Source organism: Stenella coeruleoalba (genome assembly GCF_951394435.1).
Source record: "Stenella coeruleoalba genome assembly, chromosome: 1".
Lineage (NCBI taxonomy): Eukaryota > Metazoa > Chordata > Mammalia > Artiodactyla > Delphinidae > Stenella > Stenella coeruleoalba.
In genome coordinates, this window is record NC_137169.1 from 153,243,003 (window position 1) to 153,264,083 (window position 21,081).

The following is a 21,081-nucleotide window of genomic DNA, read 5'->3' on the forward strand; positions in this document are numbered from 1 at the left end:
TGTGACCTTTGCACTTAACTCTTATTCCACTTGGCTTCCCAGATTTCCCTCCAAAGAAACCACAGAGATGTCTACTAAACCTGAACATTCCATGTAGTTAAATTCATTAATAGCCATTGGGGGGGAAAAAGAACAGTATAGTAAGGATGAGGAAATCTCTGGTATAAAACCAAAGTTTGATTTTTTTTTGTGACTCAGGTCAGCTCCCACTATAGTTAAAACTTACTTATGCATATATTTTAAAAGTTATAACCAAGTATCAAAACATTTTTTAAAGATAATAAGTAGTATGTTCTAAAATGCAGTACTTGTACAGAAGAAGGCCTGATTTGCTACACACAAGACATAATTATTTACTTATAACAAAATGTGAACACATATCCTACTTTAAGCTATCCCAAATATATCATATCATTTCAAACTTCTGTATCTATCATTTATATCTCTTGCGTCTGCTTGTAATGTTCTCCACTAGTCATTCTTTTTTTGTTCCACAATATCTTTTGAGTGCCTACTTTGTACTAAGTACTGAACTAAGAACTGGGTATATAAAGATGTATAAAACATGGTTCTTGTCCTCAAGGAACTCAGAGAATAATGAAGGAATGCATATTAACAAAATTAGAATATAGTGTTTTCAGTACTAAGATACATGGATGCTCAAGGCTCAGCAATTACCCGAGGAGATTGATCAACTTTGCTTGGTGAACTTTATCATATCCTGATGAGTCTTGGCTCTACTATACCACCTCTTACATTTTAGCCAGACTTCTTCCCCAGTGTTAGTTAGTATGATAACTGCCCAGCTAAGGCAAGCCTTGAACACTGCAGTGGGATTTTGGCAGTCATTTGGAACCCTTGTTAATTGTTCCCAAACTGTTCCTGTTTTGCACCACATTCTGTGTGGTTTGTGACTCAGCTTCAATTCCTATTTACAGCCATTCTACCAACTTTTGGACTAGATGACGGCATTGTGTCTCCCCAGCTTTGACCCACTTAGGATTTCCCTAAAAGACCTTATTTAAGACAGTCCTCTCGGATTCTTCACACTTTGGACTCATCTTGTCAGCTATTCCAGCTCTGGTCTGCTGGATATTACCAGTCTAGGCAGTCTGGTCCTGTGAGGGCTAGACATTTAGACATCTATAATCTAGGTCTGAGCTTTGCTGATGTTGAAAGCTCAAATGAGCACCAATCTCTTCCATTATAACAAAGATTCAGCCATGGTCAAAACCAGGACTGAGCTTTGCAAAAGCATAAAACACATTTTGACCAATATTTTTTTCTTTACTGGAGGACTATCCTCCCTCCCCTATGCCTTTAAGCATGCTCAAGTCTCCCCCACAAACAATCAAACACATGAAACAAACTATTCTTCATCCTTACAGCTATTTGACTTCCTTGCAAAGTAATCTATACTGTCATCACCTCATGTCTCTTATTTATTTCTCAACCAAGACAATGTGAATTTTTACCCATCACTCTTTGAAATTTTACTCTCTAGAATCATCAGTGACCTTTCAGCTGACAGACATGCCCAAACCAGTGTTTAGTTCTCTTGTCCTATGTGACCTTCACTGCCACATTCTACAAAGGTGTCCTCTCTACCACTTTTCTTATTCTCTCCTCCCTTGATTTCCATCACACCACTTGTTTATGACTTTCAACATGTTGGCTACTCCTTCTTAATGTTTTCACTGTTTTTTCTTCCTTGGCCTGCTCTTTACAGGCTATTTCTTCCTCAGTTTTCTGTTTTTTTTTTTCCTCACTCTATACACAGGACATAAGTGACTTTTCCACATTGAAAATACTACTATGCTGATGACACCAAAATCTTTACCTATAAGTCTGACCTCTTTTGGGAGCTCCAAACAGATCTCACTGCTCATTAAATATATCCACTTGGAAGTCCCACAAACACCTCAGACTTAAACCTGTCCAAAACCAAACTTACCACCTTTTTCTTCAGACCTGCTCTTCCCCTTAGGTATTCTGTCACAGTGATTTCCGTAAAGTTAAAAATCCTTATGTTGGCCCATAAAAGTCTTACTGTGCTTTGGCCCCTATAGACTTTTCTCATTTTATTTCCTACTATATCCTCCCTAATTACTCCCTGGACTCCAAGCCTTGAAAGACTAACATAGTCTTTCACTGTTTAGTGCCTTTGCTTAAGCAATTGCCTCTTTGGTCTTTGTTTGATTAAATCCTATGTATCACAGTATCATGTAATTTAATTTCATCTTCGGGAAACCAAATGCTCTTACCTTTGCCGGTCAAATACCAGAGGATATTCATATTTTTGCTTCTTCTCTGTGAACTTGCTTTCTTCTTTTATTTCTATGGGATATTCATTAACATCACAAGGCAAAATAACATCACTTGTCTGTGATATTTCAAAGATTCTTCGCTGTCCAAAATATCCACAGTAATGACCATTGAGAGCATGCCAGAGCCTGGGGAAAGGCAAAAGTAGGGAGAAGACCATAACTGGAATTCAGTAGAAGTTATTCTGTTTATTAGATCATTTATGTAGATTTTCACTGGCCCAACAGGTATTTTAAACTTGGGTCCAGGACTCTTCCTATTAAATATATGGAGCTAATCATAACATAAACATTTTTATCAGTTAGAATTCTAATCTACAACAATTTTGGAAATGTCAATTTAAATCTATACTTATGATAATCATTTATTAAACCCAGAAGACAAGAAATAGATTTTTCCCAAAATAACACTTGTTCAACCTCATCATGTTGACTTGTCAGTTGAATTAAGCTGTAGAATGGGTCATATCTCAGCTGTCTACTTTCTGTATCAGCATCAATAGAACCCATGAGAGGAGATAGCTACTAATGGTTTCACTCTTACCAAAATCATCTCAACCTCCATCTACATTTCCTACTATTGTGGAAACACCATACTATTTTTTACAACTGAGTTCTGCAATAAAGTGGGAGAAGAAGTGGTTCTTTATACATATGCATTATGTCACTCCAAGAAGTCCTTCTAAATAGCCCACATGGTTTAAAGTCATACAGAATGTCATTAGCAGGAGTATGTGCTAATACATAAATAAGACAAATAAATTATTGTTTGGCAGATCTTCTGTTTCTGTCTTGATTTCAAGCTTAAAATTGCATATGATGGAAACAATCATAATGTGCCTGCCTCAATGACCCAGAAGAAAAATAATAATCTAAATGAACAACCTAAATGAATTAGATTTAGAGGAGAATAATCAAAATGAATTAAGAGTAGACTCCACAAAGTACAAGTGGTATCCCAGATCAAAGAGGTAGGCACTGAGGAGTAGGTAAAACAGAGGTATCCAGTCAGGAAACCTCACACCTGACAGTGTCCTGAGAATGTACCATTCCTTCCATATTTCAATTCCCCAATGCTACATAGGTGTTTTCATGGACTTCCCAGAGGCTTGACCAAAGTGAAATGGACTAGCCCTTTCAACACAGAAGTTAGAGGGGTAAGGGACTAACTTTAGGACAACCCTAAATTCATTCTGCTGGAGGCAAGGACTGAAGTAACGTTTGGTCTCCTTGTTTTGTGGTGTTTCCTACTCCATGTGAAACTCTCCCAAGTGACTGATCCTATCTCTCAGCCTGAATTTCTGAGCCTCAGATATGGATCCTTAGCCCTTTCTATCCTCTGTCCCAGAGCTAAGCTTTTATTATGCTTTTTCCTATTACAAAATCAACCTTTTTGACAAACAAGAGTTAGAGTGTTAAAACTGCCTACTCCTTTAGAAAGTGACAGCAAGTTTTAGCAGAAGGACTTATTTATGAAGAGAACTGTATTCTGAGATAGCTACTAATAGAGCTAGGTTTTTTGAACTGAGTATTTAGGGATAACTTCACTTGAAGGAATTGTAAGAGTAATTTCTCCATACCAAGGATAACTGGTTTGAGCAGGAAATGCTTATAACAACAGAAGTGTGCACACATGTAACATGGGGAGTGTGTGTGTGCGTGTTTGCGCATTACAGTGCCCAAGTAACACTTCTGATGACAGGTAGCTGAAAATAAGCTGGAGCAGAGACTCAAGGGACAGAGTTGTGAAAAACATCTATAATAATTACATGTAATTTTCATGTCAATTCATTTTTTCTACGAATAAAACAACAGATCTCCTCTTTGACAGAGCAAACAGTTCTGTTTGCCCTCAAATAAGACCTTACCCCAAAGATTCACCTTGAACTCAACATTTCTAAGTTTTTCATCTTTCCACATTGCAAATATTTTCCTTTTTTATTTTAATGTCTCCTCTCTCAATGAATGGCACCAATATTCACCTAGTTTTATAATGCCAGGAGTCATTCTTGACATCTATCTCTTACCTTCTCTGTCAGTTAAAGTTCACATCTTCTGGATTTTACCTCCTAGATAGTTCTCAAATGCAAAATATTTATTCCCAGCACTGTTACGACTCCCCTAGTTCATGCCACTATATTCACCACAGACATCTAACTAGTCTCTTTGTTCTCACTTTTGCTGCTCCAAAATCCATTCTCCACACATTTTCATTTTTTAAATGTAATTCAAATTATGTTAGTCACCCACTTAAAATCCTTTGGTGGCTATTTATTTCAAGGTGAAGATCCAAACCCTGAACAATGTCTGCTACATGCTACATGGACTTGTCCCTGTCTAAATCACCAGCCTCAAGCTCATACAGCTAGCTAAAATCTTTTGAATTTCAGACAAGAATCATTCATGCAACATAAAATTTTTCATCTTCATTATGTTTAAACTCTCTAAAATACTTTGAAGCCTCTTTATCTCTCTTGGTCTTATGTAACTTTATGCCCTTAAAAGAACAATTCATCATCATGATTTTTTAAATGTAATTTTAAAAAAATTTATTTTATAATGATGTATAGTTGATTAACAATTTTGTGTTGGTTTCAGGTGTACAATAGAGTGATTCCGTTTTACATATACATGCATCTATTCTTTTTCAAATTATTTTCCCATTTAGGTTTTTACAGAGTTTGGGCAGAGCTCCCTGTGCTATGAACTAGGCCCTTGTTGGTTACCTGTTTTGAATATAGCAGTGTGTACTATCAATCGCAAATTCCCGATCTATCCCTCCCCCCTCCCCTCCTCCCTGGTAACCAGAGGTTCATTCTCTAAGTCTGAGTCTGTTTCTGTTTTGTAAATAAGTTCATTGGTATCTTTTTTTTTTTTTAGATTCTGCATGTAAGCAATATCATGTGATATTTTTCTCTGTCTGACTTACTTCAGTTAGTATGATAATCTCCAGGTCCATCCATGTTGCTGCAAGAGGCATTATTTCTTTCTTTTTAATGGCTGAGTAATATTCCATTGTATATATGTTCCACATCTTCTTTATCCATTCATCTGTCAATGGATATTTAGGTTGCTTCCATGTCTTGCCTATTGTAAACAGTGCTGCAATGAACACTGTGGTGCATGTATCCTTTCAGACCATGTTTTTCTCAGGATATATGCCCAGGAGTGGGATTGCTGGGTCATATGGCAGCTCAATTTTTAGTTTCTTCAGTAACCTCCTTACTGTTCTCTATAGTGGCTGTACCAATTTACATTCCCACCAACAGTGTAGGAGGGTTCCCTTTTCCCCTCTCCAGCATTTGCTATTTGTAGACTTTTTGATGATGGCCATTCTGACTGGTGTAAGGTGATATCTTATTGCAGTTTTGATTTACATTTCTCTAATAATTAGTGATGCTGAGCATCTTTTCATGTACCTCTTGGCCATTTGTATGTCTTCTGTGGAGAAATGTCTATTTAGATCTTCTGCCCATTTTTTGATTGGTTTAATTTTTTTGATATTGAGCCACATGAGCTGTTTGCAAATTTTGGAGATTAATCTGTTGTCGGTCACATTATTTACAAATATTTTCTCCCATTCTGTGGGTCATCTTATCATTTTGTTTATGTCTTCCTTTGGTGTTCAAAACTTTTGAGTTTAATTAAGTCCCCCTTGTTTATGTTTTTTTCCATTACTTCAGGAGACAGATTGAAAAAGATATTGCTGTGATTTATGTCAAAGAGTGTTCTGCCTATATTTTCCTCTGAGAGTTTTATAGTATCCAGTCTTATATTTAGCTCTTTAATCCATTTGGGGTTTATTTTTGTATATGGTGTTAAAGAAAGTTCTAATTTTTCACATGTAGCTGTCCAGTTTTCCCAGAACCATGTATTGAAGAGACTGTCTTTTCTCCATTGTATATTCTTGCCTCCTTTTTCATAGGTGAATAGACCAGAGGTGCATGGGTTTAGTTCTGGGCTTTCTATCCTGTTACATTGATCTATATTTCTGTTTTTGTGCCAGTACCGTATGTGTTGATTACTGTATCTTTGTAGTATAGTCTGAATTCAGGGACCCTGATTCCTCCAGCTCCATTTTTCTTTCTCAAAATTGCTTTGGCTATTTGGGGTCTTTTGTGTCTCCATACAAATTATAAGATTTTTTGTTCTAGTTCTGTGAAAAATGCCATTGGTGATTTGACAGGTATTGCACTGAATCTGTAGATTGCTTTGGGTAGTACAGTCATTTTGACAATATTGATTCTTCCAATCCAAGAACATGGAATATCTTTCCATCTGATTGTGTCATCTTCAGTTTCTTTCATCAGCATCTTATAGTTTTCAGAGTGCAGGTCTTTTGCAGGTTTATTTTTAGGTATTTTATTCTTTTGGAAGCGATGGTAAATGGGATTGTTTCTTTAATTTCTCTTTCTGATCTTTTGTTGTTAGTAGAAATGAAACAGATTTCTGTGTATTTATTTTGTGTCCTGCAACTTTACCGAATTCATTGATGAGCTCTACTAGTTTTCTGGTAGTTTCTTTAGGATTTTCTATGTATAGTATCATGTCATCTGCAAACAGTGACAGTTTTACTTCTTCTTTTCCAATTTGGATTTTCTTTATTTCTTTTTCTTCTCTGGTTGCCATGGCTAGGACCTCCAAAACTATGTTGAACAAAAGTGGAGAGAGTGGACATCCTTGTATTGTTCCTGATCTTAGAGGAAAGGCTTTCAGCTTTTCACTATTGAATATGATGTTAGCTGTAGGTTTGTCATATATGGCCTTTATTATGTTGAGGTAGGTTCCCTCTATGCCCATTTTCTGGAGAGTTTTTAACATAAATGGGTATTGAATTTTGTCAAAAGCTTTTTCTGCATCTATTGAGATGATCATATGGATTTTATTCTTCAATTCGTTGATGTGGTGTATCTCACAGATCGATTTGCGGTTATTGAAAAATCCTTGAAGCTCTGGAATAAATCCAGCTTGATCATGATGTATGATCCTTTTTATGTATTGTTGGATTATGTTTGCTAGTATTTTGTTGAGGATTTTTGCATGTATGTTCATCAGTGTTATTGGTGTGTAATTTTCTTTTCTTGTGGTAACTGTCTGGTTTTGGTATCAGGGTGATGGTGACTCATAGAATGAGTTTGGGAGTGTCCCTTCCTCTGAAATTTTTTGGAATAGTTTCAGAAGGATAGTTGTTAACTCTTCTCTAAATGTTTGATAGAATTCATCTCTGAAGCCATCTGTTCTTGGACTTTGCTGGAAGTTTTTAAATCACAGTTGCAATTTCAGTACCTGTGATTGGTCTGTTCATACTTCCTATTTCTTCCTGATTCAGTCTTGGGAGATTGTACCTCTAAGAATTTGTCCATTTCTTCTAGGTTGTCCATATTTTTGGCATATAGTTGTTGTTACTAGTCTTTTACCATCCTTTGATTTCTGTGGTGTCCGTTGTAGCTTTTCCTTTTTCATTTCTAATTTTATTGATTTGAGCCCTCTCCCTCTTTTTTCTTGATGGGTCTGGCTAAAGCTTTATCAATTTTGTTTATCTTTTCAAAGAAGCAGCTTTTAGTTTCATTGATTTTTTTCTATTCTTTTATTCATCTCTATTTTATTTATTTCTGCTCTGGTCTTTATGATTTCTGTCCTTTTGCTAACTTTGGGTTTTGTTTGTTTTTCTTTCTCCAGTTGCTTTACATGTAAGGTTAGGTTGTTTGTTTAAGATTTTCTTGTTTCCTGAGGTACAATTTTATTGCTATAAACTTCCCTCTTATAACTGCTTTTGCTGCATCCCATATGTTTTGGATCATCATGTTTTCATTTTCATTTGTCTCTGGGTATATTTTGGTTTTCTCTTTGATTTCTTCAGTGATCCATTGGTTGTTTAGAAGCATATTGTTTAGGTTCCACTTTTTTTTTAATAGTTTTTTTCTTGTAGTTGATTTCTGATCTCATAGTATTGTGGTTGGAAAAGATGCTTAATATGATTTCAATTTTCTTAAATTTTTTGATGTTTGCTTTATGGCCCAGCATGTGATCTATCCAGGAGAATATTCCATGAGCACTTGGAAAGAATGTGTATTCTGCTGCTTTCAGATGGAATGCTCTATAAATATCAGTTAAGTTCATCTGTTCTAATGTGTCATTTAAGGCCTGTGTTTCCTTATTGATTTTCTGTCTGGATGATCTATTTATTGATGAAAGTGGGGTGTTAAATTTCCCCAGTATTATTGTGTTGCTGTTGATTTCTCCTTTTATGGCTATTAGCATTTGCCTCATATATTGAGGTGCTCCTATGTTGGGTGCATATATATTTACAATTGTTATGTCTTCTTCTTGGATTGATCCCTTGATCATTATGTAGTATCTGTCTTTGTCTCTTTTAACAGTCTTTATTTTAAGTCTATTTTTTCTGATATGAGTATTGCTACTCCAAATTTATTTGATTTCCATTTGCATGGAATACATTTTTCCATCCCTCACTTTCAGTCTGTATGTGTCCTTGATCTGAAATGGGTCTCTTGAAGATGGCATATATGCATGTCTTGTTTTTGTATACATTCAGCCAACTTATGTCTTTTGGTTGGAGCAGTTAATCCATTTACATTCAAGGTAATTCTTGAAATGTATTTCTTATTGCCATTTTGTTAATTGTTTTGAATTTGCTTTCATAGGTCTTTTTTCTTCCCTTCCTCTTTTGGTCTCTTCTCTTGTGATTTGATAACTAACTTTACTGTCATGTTTAGATTCCTTTTTCTTTTTTGTGTGTGTATCTATTGTAGATTTTTGGTTTGCAGTTACCATCAGGTTTTGATAAAGCAGTCTCTAAATAAATAAGTTTTAAGTTACTGGTCTCTTAAATTTCAGATACATTTCCAATATTCTGCATTTGTACTCTCTTCTTATCACAATTGCTGGTTTTGATATACTATTAGGCAGGCCAAAAAGTTCATTCAGGTTTTTCATAACACTGAACAAACTTTTTGGCCAAGTCAATATTTGTGTGTGGATGGTTTCCTACCTTTACTGCATGTTTGCCTTTACTGGTGAACTTTTCCATTCATAATTTTCTTGTTTCTAGTTGTGGCCTTTTCTTTTCTGCCTAGAGAAGTTCCCTTAGCATTTCTGTAAAGCTGGTTTGGTCATGCTGAATTCTCTTAGCTTTTTGTAAAGCTTTATTTCTCCATCATATCTGAACAAGAGCTTTGCTGGGTAGTTTTCTTGGTTGTAGGTTCTTCCCTTTCATCACTTTAAATATATCATGCCACTCCCTTCTGGTCTGCAGAATTTCTGCTGAGAAATCAGCCAATAACCTTATGGAAGTTCCCTTGTACATTATTTGTTGTTTTTCCCTTGTTGCTTTTAATATTTTCTCTTTATTTTTAATTTTTGTCAGTTTGATTCATATGTCTCGTCATGTTCCTCCTTGAGTTCTTCCTGCCTGGCACTCTCTGCACTTCCTGGACTTGGGTGACTCTTTTCTTTCTCATGTTAGGGAAGTTTTCAGCTATTATTCTTCAAATATTTGTCAGGCCCTTTCTCTCTTCTCCTTCTGGGACCCCTATAATGTGAATGTTGGTGAGTTTAATGTCCCAGAGGTCTCTTAAACTGTCCTCATGTCTTTTCATTCTTTTTTCTATATTCTATTCTACAACAATGATTTCCACCATTTTCTCTTCCAGCTCAATTATCCATTCTTCTGCCTCAGTTGTTCTGTTATTGATTCCTTCTAGTGTATTTTTCATTTCAGTTATTGTATTGTTCCTCTCTGTTTGTTTGTTCTTAAGTTCTTTGAGGTCTTTGTTAAACATTTCTTCTATCTTCTGTCTCTGTGCCTCTACTCTTTTTTCTGAGATCTTGGATCATCTTTACTGTCATTACTCTGAATTCTTTTTCAGGTAGATTGCCTATCTCCACTTCACTTAGTTACTCTTCTGGGGTTTTATCTTATTCCTTCTTCTGGGACAGAGTCTTCTGTCATCTCATTTTGTCTAACTTTCTGTGATTGTGGTTTCCATTCTTCAGGCTGCAGTGTTGTAGTTCTTCTTGCTTCTGCTGTCTGCCCTCTTGTGGATAAGGCTGTCTAAGAGTCTTGTGCAGGCTTCCTGGTGAGAGGGACTTGGACCTGCCCACTAGTGGGTGGAGCTGGGTCTTGTCCCTCTGGTGGGCAGGGCCTTGTCAAGCAGTGTGTTTATCAGGTGGCTGTTTTATCAGGAAGACTTTAAGTGACCTGTCTGCTGATGGTTCAGGTTGTATTCCCATCATGTTGGTTGTTTGGCCTGAGGCATCCCAGCAATGGAGCCCACAGGCTGTTGCGTGGGGCCAGGTCTTGTTGAGAAAATGGTAGCCTCCAAGAGGGCTCACACCAATGTGTACTCACCTGAACTGTTGCCATCAGTGTCCTTGTCCCTGCAGTGAGCCATAGCCAGCCCCCACCTCTAATATTAGCAGGTAAGTCTGGTCCAGTCTCTTATGATTTCACCACCTTTTCCCTGGGTCCTGGTACACATGAGGCCCTGTGTGCACCCTCCAAGAGTTGAGTTTCTGTTTCCACCATACTGTTGAATTCCTGTGATCAAACCCCACTAGCCTTCAAAGCCAAATTTTCTGGGGGCTCCTCCTTCCATTGCCAGACACCCAGGATGGGGAGCCTGACATGGTGCTCAGAACTTTCACTCCGTGGGAGAATTTCTGTGATATAATTATTTTCAAGTTTGTGGGTCACCCACTCAGAGTGTATGGGATTGATTTTATCATGATTGCACCCCTCCTACCATCTTGTTGTGGCTTTTTCTTTGTCTTTGGATGTAAGGTGTCTTTTTTGGTAGGTTCCAGCTTTTTTTCTTGGTGTTTGTTCAGCAGTTAGTTGTAATTTTGGTGTTTCTGTAAGAAGGGAACTTACATCCTTCTTCTCTGCTGTCTTGTCTCCTCCTCCTCATTATCATGATTTTAAGACATTTTAATATGTAGCAATCTGTCTCAATAATGATCATAAAAGTTCCTTTTTCTTTATGTATATGTATTTTTAGCATTTTGTGTATGTATAGTTAGTATTACTAGGCAATTAAAAACAAGTAGGCTTTGTAGAGCATGGCCATTATAGTTATTAATACTGAGGTAGTAGATATTAAAAGTCCTCATTAGAAGCAAAAAAAAATTTTGTAACTATGTATGGTGACAAATATTAACTAGACTTATTGTAATCATTTCACAGTATATACATATATTGAAACATTATGTTGTACACCTGAAACTAATATAATGTTATATATAAATTATATCTCAATTTTAAAAAAGAAAGCTGATCCTGAAGGGAAGCTCTCTAGAGAATGTAATTGATTACAGTCCTAGTAAATCATCTCTGTTTGCTCCAATTGCAGCACTGTGCTCACCCCTCTGAAGCAGGTGAAGCAACCAAGGAAGAAAAGAACCATAAAAACAAGTAGGCTTTGTAATATCAATCACATTGTCATTGAAACAATTAGCTCACTTTCACTTTTCTCAGTATTAGTTGTTCTTTCCTATGATTTTTTTAATGACTTCTGGTCCTATGTATCCTATGGTCTTCTCTGGGCTTGGGTCTATCTCTTAGCTACCCATATTGCTTAATGATTTGAGATAATTCTGTAAGAACACTTGTATTGAAAGTATTTATTATCCTTTTAATGTTGATGAGCATGACATCTCATTTCCTTGGGTGTGGAAAAGAATTGCAAATCAGTGGTTACCTTCTCAAAGCCCTTTTGTGTCATGTTTTATTTGTTTGTTTATTTATTTTAATCAAGATTGCTTTTATGATGCTAGAGAGGGTGTGAAGTAAAGGGAACCCTCTTGCACTGTTTGTGGGAATGTAAATTGATACAGCCACTATGGAGAGCAGTATGGAGGTTCCTTAAAAAACTAAAAATAGAACTACTATATGACCCAGCAATCCCACTACTGGGCATATACCCTGAGAAAACCATAATTCAAAAAGGGTCATGTACCACAATGTTCATTGCAGCACTATTCACAATAGCCAGGATATGGAAGCAACCTAAGTGTCCATCGACAGGTGAATGGATAAAGATGATGTGGCACATATATACAATGAAATATTACTCAGCCATAAAAAGAAATGAAATTGAGTTTTTTGTAATGAGGTGGATGGACCTAGAGTCTGTCATACAGAGTGAAGTCAGAAAGAGAAAAACAAATACTGTGTGTTAACACATATATATGGGATCTAAAAACAAAAAAAGTGGTTCTAATGAACCTAGGGGCAGACAGGAATAAACACGCAGATGTAGAGAATGGACTTGAGGACACAGGGAGGGGGAAAGGTAAGCTGGGACGAAGTGAGAGAGTAGCATTGACATATACACACTACCACATGTAAAATAGATAGCTAGTAGGAAGCAGCCGCATAGCACAGGGAGATCAGCTAGGTGCTTTGTGACCACCTAGAGGGGTGGAATAGGGAGGGAGGGAGGGAGACACAAGAGGGAGGGGATACGGAGGTATATATATGTGTATAGCTGATTCACTTTGTTATACACCAGAAACTAACATAATATTGTAAAGCAATTATACTCCAATAAAGTTGTTAAAAATAAAATAAAATAAAATGTTTGTTTTCTCCGGAAAAAAAAAAAAGATTACATTTATGGTATATACTCAAACTTTAGCTTAAAATCCTTTACCTCTCACACCCTGAATTCACTATATGAAGGTCCATACCTCACTGAGCCATCGATGGAGGCAGTCAGCACCACTTGTTTGTCTTCTACATAGATTATTTGAGTAATTTCTAAAGAATGAGCACGCCAGGACAGCAGCTGTTTGACTTTCTAGACAGCAACAATAAAGCATATCTCATGTAATAAGGATGTACTGATTCAAATTCAATCTTGAGCAAAAAAACGTTAATCATTAAAGAGCTAAGCTAATGAATGAATGGTGTGGACATCTGCACAAGACAATGAAATGCCCACCCCAATTATCTCTTCTTTTGCTTGTTGAGGTACCAAAAATTCTATTTATAGATATTTTTTAATCTATACATATCCCTGGAACAGGAACTATCTTACATCTTTAGCAACTTATCATTTAATTGAGGATTAGCAATTCATTTAGTTGAGGATAAACAGATGACTAGATGAAAGAAAAGTCTTGGTAGAAGTGTTGTGGGGGGCGGGGACTGAAAGATATAATAAGGAGCAGGAGAAAGCAGAGTTAAAAAGGAAGGCCAAAGGTGAGATTGGCAAGAAGACTTTTCCTATTTCCAAATTTTATCCAAAGATCCGTGGCTAATTGTTTTTGTTTGTTTGTTTTTTTTGTTGTTGTTGTTTTGGTGGTGATGGTGGGGTATATATGATAATTATATACCACAAGGAATTAATAAAAGGAATGGGCCCAGCTCATTCTCTCTCAAAGACATCTTGAGGCTTGATTAGTATGTTCCTTCAGGATGTGACTTATCCTCAACTTTAGAGCCTCTAAATGGACTCTAGAAGAAAATTTTAAACTGTGTGAACTAGAGCTGTCAACTGGGGAGCTTGCTCTGCAGTAATATCCCTGTAAAATATGTTCCCTCTCTATCACTGATGAACCCAAACTAAGATATTACTTCCTCCTGCTCATCTATGTGGGAGCTAGAATTCTGGCAGCTTAGAGTTCTATAAGGCCTGAATTCATTTGGACTTTAACATAGGTTAGGCAAAATTCCTCCTAAATTTCTTGACCTTCTGATTCAATTCCATGTTCCTAGAGAGCCAGGGTAAAATCTGCATTCTTCTACTTATTTTCTTAAAGCTTTTCAAGAACCTTTGGTCATCCAAAGGTTATTTCCCTGCCTTGGGATGGGATCCTCTAAGGCAAGTATTTCAATAATATGGACCACATCTATAGTAAGAAATACATTTTACTTCATGACCCAGTAAACACATGCAATACCTGCACATGCATCTGAAACAAGTTTCAGTAACCTTTACAAAGGATACTTAACCTTATTATGTATAATGTATACTGATATTGTCTATTCTATTCTATTGTATTCATTCCACTCCACTCTTCTATTTTCATAAAAATACTGCTTGCCACTTATTAAATTGATTTGATGACTCCCCCTAGTGGATAACATCCTGTAATTAGAAAATCACTGATCTAAGACTTTTTTCTGTAGGCATGTGAATATAATCATGTATTACTTTCCTTTCTGTGGATAAGTTTTGACTACCCTATCTTTAGACTATCGGTATTCCATGGAGCATCTTTTAAACAGTACTGTTGCAAGAGAACCAGATTAACCTCTGATTTATAGACTGACATTTTCACTATAGTTGTAATCTATAACTGAATCTTGTTCAATGCATGGTACATATTAGTGTATGTAATAATGAGACATCTTATGACCAGATTCTGTTATATATTTAAAAATAAGCAGCCAGATACAAATTGGAAAATCGCATTGTCCAAATAAAGAAAACGTTGAAATGAGGTTGAATAGGGAACAATTTAAACACATTGTTAAAATAGATTCTCTTTTAAATTGGTGAAAATGCTTTAAAATCAATTCCACTATTATTCTAATTCAATATTAATACATAACTTTGTTTTAAAGATTATCTCTGAATTTTGAAAGGTCTTGATTGCCAGTTTGTAGGAAGTCCATTTGCAAAAATGTAGGTTTTGAATTGTATTTTTTATCTGCTCAAATTAATAGAATATTGATAATCATCATGAGTAAGAGAAAACAGTTAGATAACCCTCTACTCATAGATGGTTCAAGCATATGATTGTTTTTGTTCCGCTCATAACATGCCTTATAGTTGAAACAGTAAGTTGAAACTTACTGTTTTCCATTTGCTAGCTGTATGTTTTAGATATGGAAAGAGCATTAGATTAGAGGACAAGAACCCTGGTTCTGGCCCTGACTTCATCATTAACTGTGATGTGATCCCAGGCAGGCCACTCTGATTTCCCCTCTGCAAATTGAAGATAATCATACTAAAGCTAAATATCTGAACATTATAAAAACAATAATTGGTTCTTGGAAACAGAAAGAAAACCCATAGATCAAATGAAATAATGTTTGAAACAATAATCATTCTAAAACACTCTGCAGGAATCCTATCCTAATCCACGTATCCATATGTTAGTATTAATACCAATAATCCAAAACCAAAACATTATTATTTAAGTAAATATTTAGCTTTTGGATTTGAAGTATTAACTTTAAGGGAAATAGGCCTATGATAAAATAGTGCTTCTTTGCTGTACTCTTTAATTAATGTTTAGTTTTTATAATATATGTAGTTATATTTGCATATCCACATACACACAAGAAGTGCATATTTAAATGGTTAACAAATAAGGATGTTGACATTTACATTGCATTAACACTAAAAATAGAATAGTATATATTTAATTATAAGGATGATTTAGACTAGAGGGGAAGAAGATTTTCTTGAAAATAATAATGTCTGGGAACTAGGCTGGGCTTGAAAGGAAAGGTTATGGAACTTTCTTCTATGAAGTTGTATAAGATATAGACAATGACTGGAGGACTAGATGATGTATGAATTCTTTTAAGCTCTGGGTTTCCACATAGACTCTAACAAATAAGTCAAAACATGAAACAGATGCAGAGTGACCAGTGGCTGGTTTGCTCACTCACTCATTCATCCCCTATTTTCTCCAGTACACCATTGTTATTTGCCATATAGCTTAAGTTTCAATAGTAGTATATATGACTTGAGAATAGGCAGTTGTGTCCTGTATTTCTATCTTTTGTGGTGTCTAGCTCAATTGATTCATTAATTAAACTAAAACTAAAGTTCTTACCTTTTCATCATGAGGTGGATCCAGGAAGGAACTAATACTGCAAAGGATAACGTGTCCTTCTGTGTGAAATTTAAACATTGGAATTTTTAATTAGATATTCTGTTGTCTAAGTAAATACTATTCAGACTTGTTTTGAATCAGGCATTTAAAATGGTAAATAAAATAGTATCTGAGAGGTGCAGTGGCGGCAGCTGCAGCAGGGACGCGAGCAAGGCAGTGACCATGTGGGAAGTGTTCTCACTCTTGGGAAGCTGCTGGGCACCGTTGTTGCGCTGGACGTGGTCCTGTGCCTGCTCTGAGTGTTCTTAGCGATGGCCTGAAAATCTGGTGGTGCCAGCCACTCGGAGCAAATCCACAACCTCCGCAAAAATGGAATCATCAAGACAAAGTATTTGAAGTAATGCTGGCCACAGACCACTCCCACTATGCAAGATGAAACCCTTATATGGATTCTCAACAATCAATAGGGTTCCAAGCAAAAATCAGTGCTCCACACATGTATGCATATGCACTTGTACTTCTATTTGATTAATTGCATGAAGGAGCTAAAGCTTTTGATGTAGATATGGAAGTGGAATTCTTCATGTTTTGCATGAAGTTGGATCTAGTGGAAAAGTCATAGGAATTGATCACATTAAAGAGCTAGTAGATTATCCAATGCTTTTGTTTTCAGGGAGAGTGCAACTTGTTGTGGGAGATGGAAGAATGGAGTATGCTGAAGAAACCCCGTATGATGTTATTCGTGTAGGAGCTGCAACCCCAGTTGTGCCCCAGGCTCTAATAGACCAGTTAAAGCCTGGTGGAAGATTGATATTACCGGTTGGTCCTGCAGGTGGAAACCAGATGTTGGAACAGTGTGACAAGCTACAAGATGGCAGTGATATACATGGCTTTAACAGATTAAAAAAAACAAAAACAAAAAACCCCACAGTGGTCTAGGGACGAACTGCTGCTTTTTAGCAACATCAGCTTGACCTGTATATAATATTACAGTGGATTGCTCACCTCAGTCCTTAAAGCTTTTTGAAAATCAACAGCATCACAGCTTGTTTTGGGCTTTCATACACTATTTTCAGCATGAAAATGTGTGGTTTTGTGGGATTTCTAATCCTTCAAAGAGGCACAGAAGCCAAACTGGTAGAAGAAGGATGCTAAGTATAAATTTGTGTATTATTACTTTAACATGCCCACATTTTACTTTACATATTAAAAGGAGGGGTTCTGCAAAGTGGAAAACTTAGTTTGTGAATTGATTTTGAGGAGTGGTTTTTCTTTTCTTAGACACTTAGTTCTGTTCTGATGTGAATTTATCAGATTGCTTTTGTGTATCAGATAACACCACCATTCACAAGTTAAGTTTCTTGGATTTTGGACGTCTGTTCGATGCTACAAAGAAAATAGAGATGAGCTCCCTTTTTAAAGCTTTTGACGTGGTGTCATAGAATGGCATGTAGATACAATCAGCTGCTCTGTTACCTTAAAACTAAGCATTTGTAAATATTAAAACTTAAGAAGATGGCAAGTGATTTCCTTTAAAACAGCTGTTCAGATTGGACATACTTGGCATAGTTCTTCCTTTCTTTAAAAGTTATAGGAGACTTGTAGCTCAGTATTGTTTTCTCTGTTTCTAATTTGCTGCTGATAATGTATATGGATTTAACATGCTGTGTAAGCTGCGTCCTAGTTACTGAACAGTTTATGCAGTGCTGCTTTGCCAAATAAAGTTAAAAGTGAAAGAGGAAAAAAAAGAAAAAATTGAATCTGAGAAACCAGAAATGAAAGACGAAGTTTCATATCAATTTTTACATGTAGAAATTCCTTTTCATTTCTAGCTTAATAAGTCATAATGTTTTGCCTCATACACTCAAAGTTGTTGTAAACATCAGGGTAGATGAAATAGAAATGAATACACCACTACCAAATGGAGTCCAAGCTGTTATGGACACACAAATCCTACAATCCAAATGATAGCTACAAAAATTAGATTTAAAAAAGCAACAATGACTACACTGAGCATCATATTCAAACTGCAGAAAATCAAATATAAAGAAATAATCTTCAGGGACTTCCCTAGTGGCGCAGTGGTTAAGAATCTGCCTGCCAATGCAGGGGACACGGGTTCGAGCCCTGGTCCGGAAAAATCCGACATGCCGCGGAGCAACTAAGTCCGTGCACCACAACTACTGAGCCTGTGCTCTAGAGACCACGAAACACAACTACTGAAGCCCGCGTACCTAGAGCCCCTGCTCCGCAACAAGAGAAGCCACCACAATGAGAAGCCCGTGCACTGCAATGAAGAGTAGCCCCCGCTCACCGCAACTAGAGAAAGCCTGTGTGCAGCAATGAAAACCCAACGCAGCCAAAAATTAATTAATTAATTTTTTAAAAAAAAGAAAGAAAAGAAATAATCTTCAAAGAAGCCAGAGGGGGGAAAATAACACCTTTTTTAGAGGAGCAAAGATAAGAATTACATATGACTTCTCAGAAACTCTACACAAGCAAGAAGAGAATAGAGTGAAATATTTAAAGCGTTGAGCAAAAACCCCACCAACCTAGAATTCTGTATCCTGAGAAATTATTCTTTAAAAGTGAAGGAGAAATAAAGATTTTCTCAGACAAACAAAAACAGAGTTTTTATTGCCAGTAAGCCTGCCTTGCAAGAACTGTTTTTTAAAGTTCTTAAGAGAGAAGGAAAAAGATACAGGTCAGAAACTCAAATTTACATAAAGAAAGACATGCATAAGAGAAAGAATGAAGATAAAAACTAATAGATAACAGTTTATTCAAAATAATAACAGCAACTGTATTTGATGATTATAGCTTATGAATACTTGAAATGAAAGACAGCAAGGATGTTAAGTGATAGAAGAATTAGGAATACTTTTATCTTATAAGGTACTTGCACTACCTGTGAAGTGGTATAGTGTTATTATTTGAAAGTGGACATGGATTTGATGTAAATATATATTGTAAATTCTGGGGAGACCACTTTTAAAAGTTAAGAAAATGTTCCATGGTTGCTACTTGATAACGAGGTGCAGGGTGCTTGTCAGGGAAGAGATGCCCAGGTTGGCAGGCCAGGCCGAGGCTCTGACCACTCAGTGCCAGCAGCAGCAACAGACTCATGCCCTGCACTCAAAAACAAACAAATAAATAAACAAAAATTTAAAAGGAGTATATTTGATATGCTAAGAATGGAGGGAAAATGGAATCATATAAAATGCTCACTTAAAACCACAAAAGGCAGAAAAATAGTAGAAGACAAAAGAAGGGACAAAAAACAAGGGCATCAAAGAGAAAACAGTAAGAAATATGGTAGATATTAATTCAACTATATCAGTGATCACTTTAGAGGTCAACAGCTGAATAAACCAATTAAAAGACAGAGATTGTCAGAATAGAATAAAAGGTAACACCCAACTATATGTTATCCACAAAAAATCCACTTTAAATATAAAGACACATATAGATGAAAAGTAAAGAGAAAGATGTATTGTGCTAACACCAATAAAAAAAAAGTAGGAGTACCTATTATTACTTTCAAAAAGGAAGTCTTCAGAGCAAGGAAAATTATCAGGGACAAAGAGGGACATTACATAATGATAAAGGGGTTGATACTTCAAGAAGACATAACAATCCTTAACATGTATGTGCATAATAGAGCATCAAAATACAGAATCACAAGGAGGAATAGATGAATCCATGTTTATAGTTGGAGACTTCAACACCCAACTATCAGAAATGGACAGAAAATCAGTAAGGACATAGTTGAACTAAACAGCACCATCAATCAACATGGATATAATTGACATCCATAGATTACTTCATCAAACAGCAGCAGAATACACATACTTCTCAAGCTCTCATGGAACATTTACTGAGATAGACCACTTTCTGAGCCATAAATCACACCTTAACAAATTTAAAAGGATGGAAATCATAAAATGTATGCTCTCAATGTAAGAAATGGCACAATGGAATTAAATTAGAACTCAACAACAAAAATTAAGCTGGAAAATCTCAAAATACTTGGAGATTAAACAACACACTTCTAAATAATAGGTCAATAAAGAAATCTCTATAGAAATTTAAAAATATTTTTAACTAAATGAAAGTGAAAATACACCTTATCAAAATTTGTGGAAAGCAGTGAAAACAGTGCTTATAAGAGAAATTTATAGCATTAGATGTATATATTAGAAAAGAAGAAATATCTAAAATAAATAATCTAAGTTTCACCTTAGGAAACTAGAAAAAGAAGAGTAAATTAAATCCAAAGTAAGCAGAGGAAGAGAAATAATAAAAATTAGAACAGTAATCTATTAAACTAAAAGTAGAAAATCAACAGAAAAAAATCAACAAAACCAAAAGTTGCTTGTTTGAAAAGATCAATAAAATGATAAAGCACTGCTAACTAAGAAAAAAGAGAGAAAACATAAATTACTAATATCATTAATTAAGAGGGGACATCACTACAGGCCTCATGGGCACTAAAAGGATAATAAAGAATACTATGAACTCTATGCCCACAAATTTAATAACCCAGATTAAATGGACCAATTCCATGAGAGCACAATCTGCCAAAACTCACACAAGAAGCTAGACAATCTGTACAGGCCTACATTTTTAAAACTTTTAAAAAGTGAGATATAATTGATGTATAATATTATATGTCACAGGTGTACAACATGATGATCCACAATTTTTAAAGGTTATACTCTATTTAAAGTTATTATAAAATATTGGCTATATTCCCTATATTATAAAATATATTCTTGTAGCTTATTTATTTTATACATAATAGCTTGTACTTCTTAATTCCCTACTCCTATCTTACCCCCTGCTTCCCTCTCCCCACTGGTAACCACTAGCTTGTTCTCTATTTTCTTCTATTATATGCATTAGTTTTTTTTAAGATTCCACATATAAGTGATATCATACA

At 35.8% G+C, this 21,081-nt stretch overlaps 1 protein-coding gene and 1 pseudogene across 2 annotated transcripts in view; one reads left to right on the forward strand and one right to left on the reverse strand.

Moving 5' to 3' along the window:
• Positions 1-21,081, reverse strand: part of WDR64 (WD repeat domain 64) — a gene marked incomplete at its 5' end in the record, with an annotated part of 149,491 nt that overhangs the window by 12,098 nt on the left and 116,312 nt on the right. The window contains 3 exons of the mRNA XM_079916450.1: positions 2,265-2,453; positions 13,035-13,144; positions 16,140-16,198. Coding sequence (XP_079772576.1) covers positions 2,265-2,453; positions 13,035-13,144; positions 16,140-16,198 — 358 coding nt within the window. The remainder of the gene's footprint in view (positions 1-2,264; positions 2,454-13,034; positions 13,145-16,139; positions 16,199-21,081) is intronic.
• Positions 16,290-17,078, forward strand: LOC307194253 (protein-L-isoaspartate(D-aspartate) O-methyltransferase-like; annotated as a pseudogene). Its single transcript has 2 exons — positions 16,290-16,505; positions 16,607-17,078. The product of its transcript is annotated as a protein-L-isoaspartate(D-aspartate) O-methyltransferase-like (transcript).